This window comes from Microtus ochrogaster, unplaced genomic scaffold (genome assembly GCF_000317375.1).
Source record: "Microtus ochrogaster isolate Prairie Vole_2 unplaced genomic scaffold, MicOch1.0 UNK10, whole genome shotgun sequence".
In the NCBI taxonomy this organism is placed as follows: domain Eukaryota; kingdom Metazoa; phylum Chordata; class Mammalia; order Rodentia; family Cricetidae; genus Microtus; species Microtus ochrogaster.
Window position 1 is genome coordinate 4,340,685 of NW_004949108.1, and position 13,858 is coordinate 4,354,542.

Here is a 13,858-nt window from a genome sequence, read left to right on the forward strand (position 1 = left end):
AAAAAAAAAAAAAAAACCTCAGATAAGATCTGATTATTCAAAAGTAAAACCCACTTAAATATCTGACAAGAAACCTGGCAATAGTCCCACTACGCAGAACCAGAACCACACTAAGAGACATGTATGTGCAATCCAATATAGTACTTACAAAAATATTCTAAAGTTAAGTTGTTACTAATGCTACTCCAAGATGAGAGAGCTTTAGCCTGGGTGACAGGACTCTTCTCCCACAGTACCAGAAATTAATTACACACAAAAATTTCTATTGAAGTTTTACTACTAAGGTCAAAAGCCCTAGTGGGGAAGCTACTGCTTTTTGTTGTTCTTTATTCTTTTTTACTATAATTTTAAAGTTTTTATGTGTATGGGTGGTTTGCCTGCATGTATGTCTGTGCATCACATGTATGCAGTGCCCGCAGAGTCCAGAAGAGAGTGTCAGATACCAGGAACTAGAGTTATGAACAGTGTGCACCACCATTTAAGTGTTGCGAATCAAACCTGTACCCTCTGCAAGAGCAGCCAATGCTCTTAACTACTCAGCTATTTCTCCAGCTTCCCCTCCCCAAACCCTGATTTTTTTTAATTTTACATATATCAGTATTTTGCATGCCGACATGTATGTATGTATGTGAATCATATGTATGCAATTCCTGTAGAGGTGAAGAGGACATTGGATCCCCTGGAACTCAAGTTACAGACAGTTACTCGAGACCTCATGCAATGCTGGAAACTGAACCTGAGTCCTATGGAAGAGCAGCAAGTAATCGTAACTGTTGAGCCATCTCTCCAGCCCTATACTGCTATTGACTCCAGAAACAATGCTCTTATATGCTATGGCATATCAGTGATATAACACAATTACCCTTAGAATGGAACTACTTATATAAATTAGTTAACACTGTCCTCTGTGGTAACCTAACCCCTACTTTCAACTTAACCAGAAAAAGATTTCATATGGAAAGAAAAATCTGTGGTATTATGAAGCTTCCTTCAATTAACTTGCAAAAACAAAACACATTACAAAGATGTGTTAAATTGGAATATTCTCCCCCTATACCCACCATACTAATTTACTACATACAAATTAATCTTCAAAATAGAAGAAAGAAACACATGGATGTTTCCTTTACAATCTTACTTCTTTTTAGGAATCTGTCTAAGGTAATAAAGGCAAAGCCAAAGTAAATAAGATACAAACTCTTGAGTCAGGCACCAGATTCATAGAATGTCGTTTTCATTTTTAAAAACACATGATTTTGGTTAACAGCAACAACAAAAATAAAATCTTATACCTACATATTTTTCTCCCATTCCTTTGACACACTTCATCATAATGACATTAGTAGGAACATAGTGTAGGAGGTCCTTCTATGTGTTGTTTTCATTGGTTGAATAAAGAAACTGCCTTGGCCTTTTGATAGGGCAGAACTTAGGTAGGCCGAGTAGACAGAACGGAATGCTGGGAGGAAGAAGGGCAGAGCCGAGATGCCATGGATCTCCTGTCTGGGACGGACACCAGTTAGAATCTTGCTGGTAAGCCACAGTCATGTGGCAATGCACAGATTTATGGGAATGGGTTGAATTGGGAAGTAGGAGGTTAGACAATGGGAGGTTGGAGCTGATGGGCCAGGCAGTGTTTAAATGAATACAGTTTCTGTGTGATTATTTCGGGGTTAAGCTAGCTGCGTGGCTGGGACAAAAAGCAGGCCCTCTTTCCTCCCTAAATAACTACTCTAACATTAAAACATGGAAAGCTGGGTCAAGACACAGTGGCATGTGCATTTAATCCCAGTACTCAGGAGTCAGAGGCATGCAGATCTCTGAGCTGGGAGGTCAACCTGGTCTACACAGAAAGATCTTGTCTTAAAACAAAACAAAGAATGACCAGTTTGACTAATAAATGTGCCTCAGCTAATACATGTGCACTTGCCTAGCTTATGCATAGCCTTGGGCTAGATCCACAACACAATGTAAAACAGAGCATGAGGATGCAGCCTGTAAGTACAGAACTTGGAAAGCGAAAGATCAAAAGTTCAAGGTCATCAGCAACCACATACTGAATTCTAGGCCAGCCTAGAATGTAAGAGATCCTATCTAAAAAATACAAAACCAAAAAGCAAACAATTAAAAGAAAAACAAGGATAAGTCAAGATCTATTCAAAATCCAACTCCAAATTCTAGTATCTCTTCAAAGTAGAATTATAAGTATGCAAAAAAACAATATTTTTGTATAAAATGTGATTTAGCTCTATATATAAAATAAGCAATAAAATTTTTAAAAAAACAGCCCTTAGGAAGTACTCTAGGCAGCATGACTTAGTAATTCACTTAATCCACAGTAATTCCACAGTAACCCTCATAAAATAGGTGCTCCTGTCTCTGTTCTTCAGGTCAGAACTTAGAGAAGAACTTACACTTAAAGTGATCACTGTTTCTCATTGCCATCAAGAGGATAAAACACTATAGGTTCAAAGAACAGAACTAGAATCTAAGAACAAACACTGGACCTCATGCTTAAGAATTCAAAACAGAATAACCATTATAATGCCTCGTTTAATATAAATACACAATTTAATGTTAAGAGTTATAATATTTACACTTTTACCTCCAGAAATAGTTTCTTCATTGTGATATATATGTATATATAAGATATATCCATATCATACATACATATGTATATACACACACATGCATATATATCATACTCACTGTATGGCCGGGCTGGCCTTGAAATAAGAGATTGGTCTGCCTCAATATCCTGAATGCTGGGTGGGATTAAAGACATTTGGCCTCATGACCTTTCTTAATAATTATTACAACAGCTTTCATACAGTATAATGCCAGAGTATAATATAGTATAGTACTAATTTATAGGCAGATCACATGTGAAACCAAACTGGCATTATTCCAAATCACTGTGTTTTAAAGGTGGAATACTGTTAGTAACAGGTTACCTCTTTTGAAAGATGGGAGCACTGAGGCTCAGAAGGATAGAATGACTTCATCAAAGACATAAAACTAATTCCTCAGCTGGGCATGGTGGTGCATGCCTTTAATCCCAGCACTCGAGAAGCAGAGGCAGGCAGATCTCTGTGAGTTTGAGGCCAGCCTGGTCTACAGAGTTGAGTTCCAGGATAGCCAAAGATACACAGAGAAATCTTGTCTCAAAACAAACAAACAAAAACAAAACAAAAAAGGTAGTAAGAACCAAACAAACCCTTACCAACTGAACTTCACCAAAAGCACCTCTGCCAATAACTTTTACAACATCATAATCTTCTGCTTTCATCTGTAAGCCTCTGATTTTTTTCACAATTTTCTCATCTATAATAAAAAGATCACCATATTTTAAAGCAATCATTAGAAACATTCAAAAATAGTCATAATATTTGTAAACATTTTTTACTTCTAGATTCTAGAATTTTCAGCTGATTCTGTTAGTCTTTAAAGGATCCTATTTTAAAACTTTAAAATGTGGGAATCGGTGTAGTATGGTGACAGACTGCTTAGTTAACATGTAAGGTCCTAGGTTCTATCCCCAGAATCGAAATAAACACTCTAAGAAGCATGCTATCTCTGCATCAAGGAACCAAAGCTCTGTGATTTGTTGGCACATGTCCATGAAGATGCTAACTGCTAAAGCTGTTCTGCTTCTCACCCCCCTGTATGCAAGAGACATCAAGGACCCAGGCAATCTTGATTCTTTATCAATCATGGCAGAAAGCAATCACAAAGTCAGGCATGTCACCCAGGACCAGGAGGCTAAACATAAGGACTATACATTTCAGGGCAGCCTCGGTGATATTACTAGATGTTATCTCAAAAGAGAAAAGGAAGGAATAAAATTACTTGTAATTCCAAATTTAGTAATGATGCTTTAAAAGGCAGCAATCATATTTCAAAAATATCAACTACTACAGTCAATATTAAATTGAAAAATACCCTAATACTGACCATTCCAAAAGAAAGGATTTAGCTGTGAGAATAAAGAGGATGCATTAATCATTCTGAAACTCCCCCCCATTAGACTTAGAATTTTATTTTTTTTTGTTTTTTTTTATTTATAGAATTTTAAATTTTCTGCGTTATATATTTAAGAGTGTGGGTCTGTATGACTGTGGTGCCCACAGAAACCAGATGAGGAGGCATCAGATTCCCCAGAAGTTAGTAACAGGTGGTTGTGAGCTGCCTGACCTGGGTGCTGGAATCTGAACTCAAGTCCTTAATAGCTGGGCCATCTCCAGGATCCTTGGATTAACTTTTTCCTTTTTTGGAGACTGCCTTGCTTTGTAGTCTAGGCTAGCCTTAAATGTGCAATAGTCCTCCTGCCTCAGCCTCCTGGATTGCTACATACAAGCATAATACACCATGCCCAACTCACTTTGAGAATATATTTTCAGAATCTACTAATTTCAACATAATACTAACAAACATTAAGGACAACTCTCTCTCTCTCTCTCTCTCTCTCTCTCTCTCTCTCTCTATATATATATATATATATAATACTAACTGCTATTACATCATTTTTCCTTAACAAGACTTAATAATATACATAAATTACTAAAACAAAGCTTATCAAAGTCTTCTGGGTAAATAAAAGCAATGTCATAGAATTACAATAATTTAAAATTTTGCTTTGATCAAGCATAAACAAGAGTTATAGGGTCTTAACAATTTCTATAAATCTAATCTTTTAAATTTTAATTTACATATTGTAACTTAGTTTAGCAAAGTTACTTTGAAAATACAAAATATTATTTTTAAATGAAACAAAAAGCACTCTTAATACAAGCAAGTTCAATAAGCTAAGAAGAATGACCCCATAGGCTCATATATTCGAATGTTTAGTCACTAGAGAGTGGCATTATTTCCAAGGATTAGAAGGATTAGGAGGTGTGGTCTTATTGGAGGAAACACGTCACTGGAGCTAGGCTTTGGGTTTCAAGTCCATGCTGGGCCCAATGTCCTTCTTTTGACCTGCAGATCAGGATGCAACTCTCTGCTACTGCTCCAGCATAATGTGTATCACCTGGCTTCCTGCCATAATGGACTAAATCTCTGAAACTGTAATCAAGAGATCATGGTATCTCTTCACAGTAATAGAATGGTGACTAGGTCATAAGTTAACAAAGTTAAGAATATAAGTACCAAAACACATCTCATTTAAAGCTCAACTATGTGTCCAAACATTAATAATAAAAATAAATATACTTACATCTATTTAAGAAATTATCTATATTTTTATTTTTTCTCAAAGCAGGAAAATCCAAGTCAAGGACCAAGGAATTTAAGCCATCCTGTTAAAAAATAAAAAGTAAAAAGCAAGTTTTTATAATTCTGAAGCATTCAAAAATCTTTAAATATTATATATGCTATTCTCACTGAGTAAATACGAACCCACATTGATATATTGTACTGACTCTCCATTCCCAACAGCTTGAACAAGTTTTCTAACCTGAGAATGTTAGCTGAGAAGCTGGGAATACACACAAAATCAGAGTTTGATACTCAGTAAAGCAAAGAAAGATAAATGTAGCTTATACATTTTTGCTCATTTAAAATAATTTTATTGCACATGGAAGGACGGGAGGGAAGTACCAAAATAAATATGATGACATTGTTCTCCAGGTAAATGGATGGAACCAGAAAGAATCATACTAAGGAAACCCAGACCCAGGGTGACAAACACTGCATGTTTTCTCATCGGAGGCCCCTAGTCCCAAATTTTCAGATGTGAGCACATATCCTAGAACAAAGGCAGACAGATGATTTAAGAGGCCAGCCTAGGCTTATATTGTCTCACAATAATGCCTGCTTTCTATTTCACCCCAAAAAATCTGCCCTTCAGGGATTTTTTTTTTTTTGGTAAACACTTTGGGGGGGTATCAAATATCTGCCTCATCTTACCCCCACCAGCACATGCATACTTACCTTTTAAAAGGGGGGTGGATGCGTAAGTATTATGGATGGATATGGATGGTTAAGGAGAATCTAATTCATACTTCTCTGTTCTACTTTACATTTGGTAGCTCATAACATTTTATTTGGAAAAGGAGGAAATTCCCACTATTAGGAAGCAACACAGGGTCTGGAGAGATGGCTCAACAGTTAAGAGCACTGACTGCTCTCCCAGAGAACCTGGGTTCAGTTCCCAGTACCCACACTGCAGCTTACAACTGTCTTTAATTCTAGTTCCAGGGAACCTGACACCCTCACACAGAAATACACACAGACAAAACACTAACACACATAAAAATTAACCAATTTTTTAAATGAGGTTTTTAAAAGGAAGCAATACTAAAGCCAAATAATATGTACAAATGTAGCTTTTAAAGTGGTTAGTAACCACTGCCACCTATAACTGCTGCTTATCATTCCTTCATTTCTGGCACTCCCCTGAGCAGGACTAAGGATTTCTTGTCCATCAAGTACATATTAGCAACTCAATATGTACTTAAACAAAACAAAATTATACATGTCAGGTAGTAGTGGTATAGGCCTTTAATTCCAGCACTCGGGAGGCAGAGGTAGGCCATCTCAAAGAAAAAAAAAATCAAGCCTTGAGGATTTAATCAAGGCTGCAAGTGTGGACATGTTTGTGATGTTGGGCACAACTGCCAAGAGACTTAGTGATCACAACTTTATTAATTACCACAAATTTTCTTACTCTTTTGGTTAAAAGTCTGATTCTATTCTAATTTCTCCAATATTCATGTGCATGGCTTTTCAGAACACATATTTTGGGGCTGACAGGACAGCAAGATGGGTAAAGGCATCTATCTACCACCAAGTCTGACAACCTGGTTCAGTCTCTGACTCCCACATAATAGGAAAGAGAATTCCCAAGTTGTTCTCTGACTTCTTCTTGTGCACATACACTAACACCCACACATTAAAAACGAATCATCATCCAACAAGCCATTTAAGAACCCAGATAATGATGTTACTGTCCTGAATTGAATCAAGCATTGAACCAATTTTCATTAAATGTAATGATAATGATTTGGAAAATCTAGCTTTTCTGTTTTGCCCCATTTACATCAAAGGAGCAACTCTAAAAATCCAGACAGTGCCAGAAAACATCAGTTCTCCGAGTATTTTGCTTTGTTTTGACTGATATATATCAGAAACAATTGGTGGAAAATGCAGTTTTCTTGACATCATATGCCTTGGAAGGTGCTGAAGAATAAGAAACAAGAAGAGCAAGGAAACTGCACTGACAGACTTACTAGACAGCTGGAGAAAAGCACTCACATGTTCTAATCTACCGTCAAATACATGCTGGCCACTGTTGTAATAAAACAACCAAAGAAGACAAATGCATACTCAGCATCAAATTACTTATTTAATACTAATACTAAAGAAAACTTTTCTAACAGTCACCAGGGCAGAGGTGGTTCTGTGGCTGAAACACAAAACTCTTGAACGCCACATACTTTTAAGATCTGTCCTCTATCAGAGAACATAGAAACTTACAAACAGTGCTAAACACATTCAAAGAGCAAGTTTTTACAACCAAGGCACAGAACCCTGTAATACATCATCTTACTAACACTAAAATTTAATAAAAATAAGGGTGTGAAAGTGTTAAGAAAATATTTTCAATCCTTTGTGGTGAGCTGAAAAACTACCACGAAAGCTTCTACTTTTATACAAAAGTTTTCAGGGCAATCTTTCACAACACACTTCAAAAAGTCATTGAACTTACAGATGAATTATATATTCTTCTATAAAAAGTTAAATTGCTCTAAATTTACTGAGTTTGCCTCACTATAACAAGTTATTAACAACAGTATCCTGGTGAATACTTTCAGTGAGAGGTCTAAGTAAGGACAACAGAAAATGACAAAAAACAATTTTTAATGTTTTGAAAAGTACTGCTATAGAGGAAATATTTTGACAAAGGGTGTCTGGAAATGTCACCAGGAATATGTGAGTACTGCTGAGTAACATGTTCTGCATCTTGGGATGAATAAACTATGCTAACTTGCATGCTTAAAATCTTTAAACTATATTTTGGGGTTGGAAAGATGGCCCAGCATCTGAGAGCACTAACTGCTCTTCCAGAGGACCCGGGTTCAATTCCCATTACCCACATGGCAGCTTACAGCTGTCTGTAGCTCCTGTTCCAGGGATCTGGTGCCCTCATACAGACATAAGTGCAGGCAAAACACCAATGTATATGAAATAGAATTAAAATTAAAAAAGCAATCTTTAAACTATATGCTAAACCAGCTACAACTAAAAGCAGCTGCATTATTTTTGCTAGTTTACTTTGTTGCATCGCTGTTGCTGCTTACTGTTAGGTGCATGTACATGAACTACTGAAAAACAGTTTTAGAAGAACTAAGTTCCAGCTTTTAGTAATGCCCTCTTTATCTCTGAAGGGAGTGTTCTGCTGTACACAGTGCCTAATGTTAATAAAGTCCCTCTAGTCTGTTACAGAGCATACACAAAGATACCTTGCCCTTGAGGGCAAGGGCACCAAGTAGCTCCTTGTGGTGACAGAGGCAGTGCAACTGAGTGGATTAAAATACAAAATTGTATTATTAAAATACAAAAATGCAGCTAATCTAGTTCATTTTTAAAATCTACCCTCTATCACCAGAGAAAGCAGAGGCTTACTAAGTCTCAACAACCACAAAAAAAGTTATTAGTTGGTGAACAGAATCAACAAATTTACTACCTGGTGTGTTGTGTGCCCTTCTGTTATGGAATATTATTCTAACTATGTAAAGGTGTGTTAACATTTGTTTCTGCTGCTTTTGTTACCATGCAATGACCTGTTACATTTGTTTGATTAAATAAAATTAACCTGGGGTCAGGAGGCTGAGTCAGCAACTAACTGACAGGAGGAACTAAGGGTAGGGAGGGTTCTTTAGTGAGAAACAGGAACAAGGAGAGGTTAGCTACTGCGCTAGGAGGATTTCACCTCAACCTTTGAATCCTGATCTACAGAAGGATAGAGATTTAGATAAAGTTTCCTTTAGAGGCCAGATGTCTCTTCTGTAAGGTACTATTACATCCTTCTGGGGTCTTTGATGGCATTAAAAGACTAAATAGTTAGCTTTAGTTTTCTTTAGTTATGACAGAAAGTAAGTCAGGTATAAAACTTTGGAATCACTAAGATAGATGATGGAGTACTGTAGTAGGAGGCCATTTGTTCGTCCCAGCCACCCAGAACCAAAATAATCACACAGAAACTATTTTTTTTGTTAGTTTTTCGAGACAGGGTTTCTCTGTGGTTTTTTTTTTTTTTTTTTTTTTTGAGCCTGTCCTGGAACTAGCTCTTGTAGACCAGGCTGGTCTCGAACTCACAGAGATCTGCCTGCCTCTGCCTCCCAAGTGCTGGGATTAAAGGCGTGCGCCACCACCGCCCTGCCAGAAACTATTTAAAAAAAAAAAAAAAACACTGCTTGGCAAATTAGCTCTAACTTCTTATTAGCTAACTCTTACATCTTAATTTAACCCATTTCTATTCATCTGTGTATCGCCACATGGCTACGGCTTACCAGCTAAAGTTCTGGCGTCTGTCTCCGGCAGGGCTACATGAATTCTCTCTAACTCTGCCCTTTCCTCTCTGAGCATTCAGTTTAGTTTTCCCCACCTACCTAAGTTCTGCCCTGCCGTAGGTTGAAAGCAGTTTCTTTATTCATTAATGGTAATCACAACATACAGAGGGGAATCCCATGTCACCTCCCCTTTCCTGTGTAAATAAAAAAGGAAGGTTTTAACTTTTAACATAGTAAAATTACATATAACAAAACAGGTATCAAGCAAGAATTACAGTTCTTTTATCGTAACTAAGGAAAACTGTAACTATAAATTCTTCAACTATATCAAAGACTCCAGAAGGATATAATATTACCTAAGTAAACAGGAAGCACATTGTAAGCAACTTCCAAGACTCTAGAATTGACAGAGACATCTCACTGCCTGGACAGTCACCCAAAGTTCTTCTGTACCGTTGGGGCATTCATCTCCAGCCTACAGGCCCATAGTATCCGGCAGAGTTTTCCAGGAGACAGGAAATTTCAAAGACAGTTCTGCCTATATCGGCAGTTTGTCAGTCACTTTCTTCTGTGCCCTGCAGAATGTCTTGCAGACTCTTTCATGAAGCAGGAACCCCGCAGGCCCTTTCTCACCTTTAGGCAAGTTCAGCAGTCATCTCTCTGTGGGTCCTGCATGTCCAGTTCATCAAGCAGTCCAGGCAAGAGCAGTTTCTTGCCCAAATGGCTAACCAACTCTAGAAGGAGCCTCTTCAATGCCCATCTTCCTTTTGAAGTAATTGGTGCTGCCAGGAGCAGATGTGTCTCATTGTCATGAAAAGTCCTAAATTCTTAAACATTTTAAATGCCATATTCTGAAGGTCTTTGAAAGTTTGAAGAATGTCTGTCCACCTGAAATACATCTCTGTGCATCTAGAAAATCTAACTAACATGACTATAAGCTTGACTATTATAGATAATTATCTATTAACCTATATTTCTTAATTATACATTACATTTCTAAATGAGCTGCACAAACACAATACCTTAATCAAGATCAGAAATACATATACACAGCATAACAAAACTGACCTTAAATTTGTATCAATAAACCAACCCATACCAATGAAAATCTCTATAGCAGAGTATTTTCTCTGAATTTGCTAAATACAAATGGATTGAATACTGTAAATGTAATTCTTACTTGAAAACTTTTTTTGTATACAGTTTTACTATGTTAAAGCTAAGACTTTTCATTTTAGTTAGACAAAAAGGGGGAAATGTTGTAGAATATTAGTTTAAGATGTGTTACATTCATTTATGCTATCTAATATTTGTTAACGATGCAAAAATGTGTCACCTTTTTTTTTGGGGGGGGGGGGGATTTTTCGAAACAGGGTTTCTCCGTAGCTTTTGGTTCCTGTCCTGGAACTAGCTCTTGTAGACCAGGCTGGCCTCGAAATCACAGAGATCCGCCTGCCTCTGCCTCCCAGAGTGCTGGGATTAAAGGTGTGCGCCACCACCACCCGGCATGTCACATTCTTTTATGTTGCATTTGTTTAACTTTGTAAAGCTGTATTACTTTGCCTGTCTAATACACCTGATTGGTCTAATAAAGTCCTGAATGGCCAACAGCTAGGCAGAAGAGAGAAACAGGCAGGGCTGGCATGCAGAGAAATAAATAGGAGGAGAAATCTAAGAGAAGGGAGAAGAGGGAGGAGTGAGAAAAGGAGGAGAGGAGGACACTAAAGGCCAGCCACAGAGTCAGCCATGGCGTAGGAAGGGAAGAAAGATATACAGACTAAAGAGAGGTAAAAAGCCCAGAGGCAAAACATAGTTAAAGAGAAATGGGATAATTTAAGTTAGAAAAGCTGGCTAGGAACAAGTCAAACTAAGGCCAGGCATTCATAAGCAATAAGTCTCTCTGTATTTATTTGGGAGCTCAGTGGCAGGCTTCCAAAGAACAAAGGGGAGGGGGACTACATCCTTCATTTGTATCTTTATAAAAAACAAAAACCAAACAAACAAAAAACAGAAACTATGACAGTCCAGCCAGGAGCAAAGTAAATTCAAGTGAGAACCTGATTTTCAAAATCACTGCAATGATATGAAGACAACTTTAAAAACTGTAAAGTATTTTTTATTTAGTGAAAAAGATTGATACATTAGTAAAATCAAGTAATATTTTAAATGTTTATTTGGAAATATACCTTTCATTTTAAAACTTCTATTTTATGTATAATGCACTATATAAATAACAAAACATCTATTTTCAAATATTTTTAAAAATTCCTTCCTAACAGGTCACAAGATTCAGACTCTATACAAGGAGTAGGTGTTTCTCCTTGTTCCCCGGTTCTCCATAACCATTCTTCTTCAACCCTTTCTGAGAACTCAGTTTTGCATCAGAGCACCTATGACTCACTACCATTTCTTAAGCTACCCACAACCCCCCAAGGCTCTCTAATCTCAGTCTCTGTAATGCCCTTGTGCATTGTTACACTGTCCAAGACTAATCTTATAATTAAACATTCATTCCCATGATAATATCACCAATAACCGCAACACCTCCATAATTTCAATTTTAAATACTTTGTCTCTACTTTAAGCACCATCTTATCTTTCTAGTGTACTCTAATGCAGTGGTTCTCAACATGTAGGTAACAACTCCTTTGAGGGTTGAATGACCCTTTTACAAGGGTTGCATATTAGATATCTTGCATATCAGATACTTACATTATGATTTATAACAATAGTAAAATTACAATTATAAAGTAGCTACAAAAAATTTATAATTTTGGAGTCATCACAAAATGAGGAACTGTATTAAAGGGTCACAGCATTAGAAAGGTTGAAAAGCACGACTCTAAATGCCTCTCTCTTAGTCAGGGTTGTTACAGGGAGCGGGCCCCTTGTTCCTGTTGCTCGGTTATCTTACACCCAAAATAATCACACAGAAATTGTATTCATTAAAACACTGCTAGGCCATTAGCTCTAGCCTCCTATTGGCTGTGTTCACCATGAGGTCGTGGCTTACTGGGAAAGATTTAGCATGTCTAGCCTGGCATCTCCATGGCAGCTCTCTGACTTTTCCTCCCAGAATTCAGTTGTGTTCTCCGCCTACCTAAGTTCTGCCCTATCAGGCCAAGCAGTTTCTTTATTGATTAACAAATGAAAGCAACACATAAACAGAAGGACCTCCTACACCACAGGGTTTCTATTGATACCATGACAATGGCAATCCTATAAGAAAACATTGGGGTGGCTTGCTTATAATTTTAGAGGTTCAGTCCATTGTCATCATGGCCAGCAGACATGGTGCTGGCCACCTCTTGATCAGGCCACAGGAAATGACTGCAACACTGAGTAAACCTTATGCCAAAGAGACCTCAAAGCCTGTCTCCACAGTAATACACTTCCTTCAACAAGTTGACAATTCCAATATTCCTTTGATTCAATAGCAACTTTTAATCCAGATTCTGTCTCTTCCTACTCTGCTTCATCCTCTTCCTTCCCATACTCTTCATAGAACGTAAACTCCACAGCCAATCATCACAATCACACCCTTCCACTTATGTCCCAGCTGGTCTCTCAATCCTACTATTCTGACTGACAACATTGATGGCCCAATTCTTTCTCTACTCAATTTTCATTCACATTCACTCATATATTTATTCTCTCTCTCTTGTTCCTTTCATTATTATTAAAATACATTACTCCTTTTATAGTAGGAAAACAAAGGCTCTTGAAGCCACTTCCTACACAGCCCTTTATCTTTACAAGAAAATTGTTTGAAAAAAAAATTTACAGTAGCTGTCTTTAGCTCTTGTGCTCCCATCAATTTAGGCCTCAATCCAAGGAGTTCTACTCCCACCTACTACAATAACAGAACAGTTCAAGCTCATCAATGACCTACACACCATTCAGTGACCAGATCTGCTCACATCTGTGGTAGTCTCTGTGAAATTCTTGAGAATCTTTCTTCAGTTGGCTTTGATAAATACAAATGGTTTTCTAGTATCTTTCTCATTGTCCCATTTGTCTCCTTCATTGGCTTTTTCCTGTGCTGGCTTCCTGCATTTTAAACCCACTTGCTCTATAGCATTCATTCTGTTTCATGTCTGCAAATGCCATCTGTGTGCTAATGGGTTCTAAATTCATTGTCTTTCCCATCAAAGAAAGAAAAAAAAAAAACTCAAATCCATGACAAGTCTCTCAAACAACATCCAAAGCTGTGTCCTATTTCTTCTCATTACAACCACATCTACTCAGTCTTACACATCTCAATGAATAGCAATCCCATCCTTCCCAAAACTCAAGACAATTTGGGTATCAAGCTGGACCTCTTCTCTCTTAAGCTCAAATTTAAC

At 37.4% G+C, this 13,858-nt stretch overlaps 1 protein-coding gene across 4 annotated transcripts in view; it reads right to left on the minus strand.

Moving 5' to 3' along the window:
• Rock2 (Rho associated coiled-coil containing protein kinase 2) overlaps positions 1–13,858 on the minus strand; it is a 103,502-nt gene that overhangs the window by 60,548 nt on the left and 29,096 nt on the right. For all 4 annotated transcript variants that reach the window (XR_003378637.1, XM_005366527.2, XM_026788935.1 and 1 more), the window contains exons 2-3: positions 5,216–5,297; positions 3,224–3,324 (exon numbers count right to left, since the gene is read on the minus strand). Coding sequence is in view for 3 of the 4 variants with exons in the window: in XM_005366527.2 (XP_005366584.1) it covers positions 3,224–3,324; positions 5,216–5,297 (183 nt within the window). In the remaining variant the exon portion in view is untranslated. The remainder of the gene's footprint in view (positions 1–3,223; positions 3,325–5,215; positions 5,298–13,858) is intronic.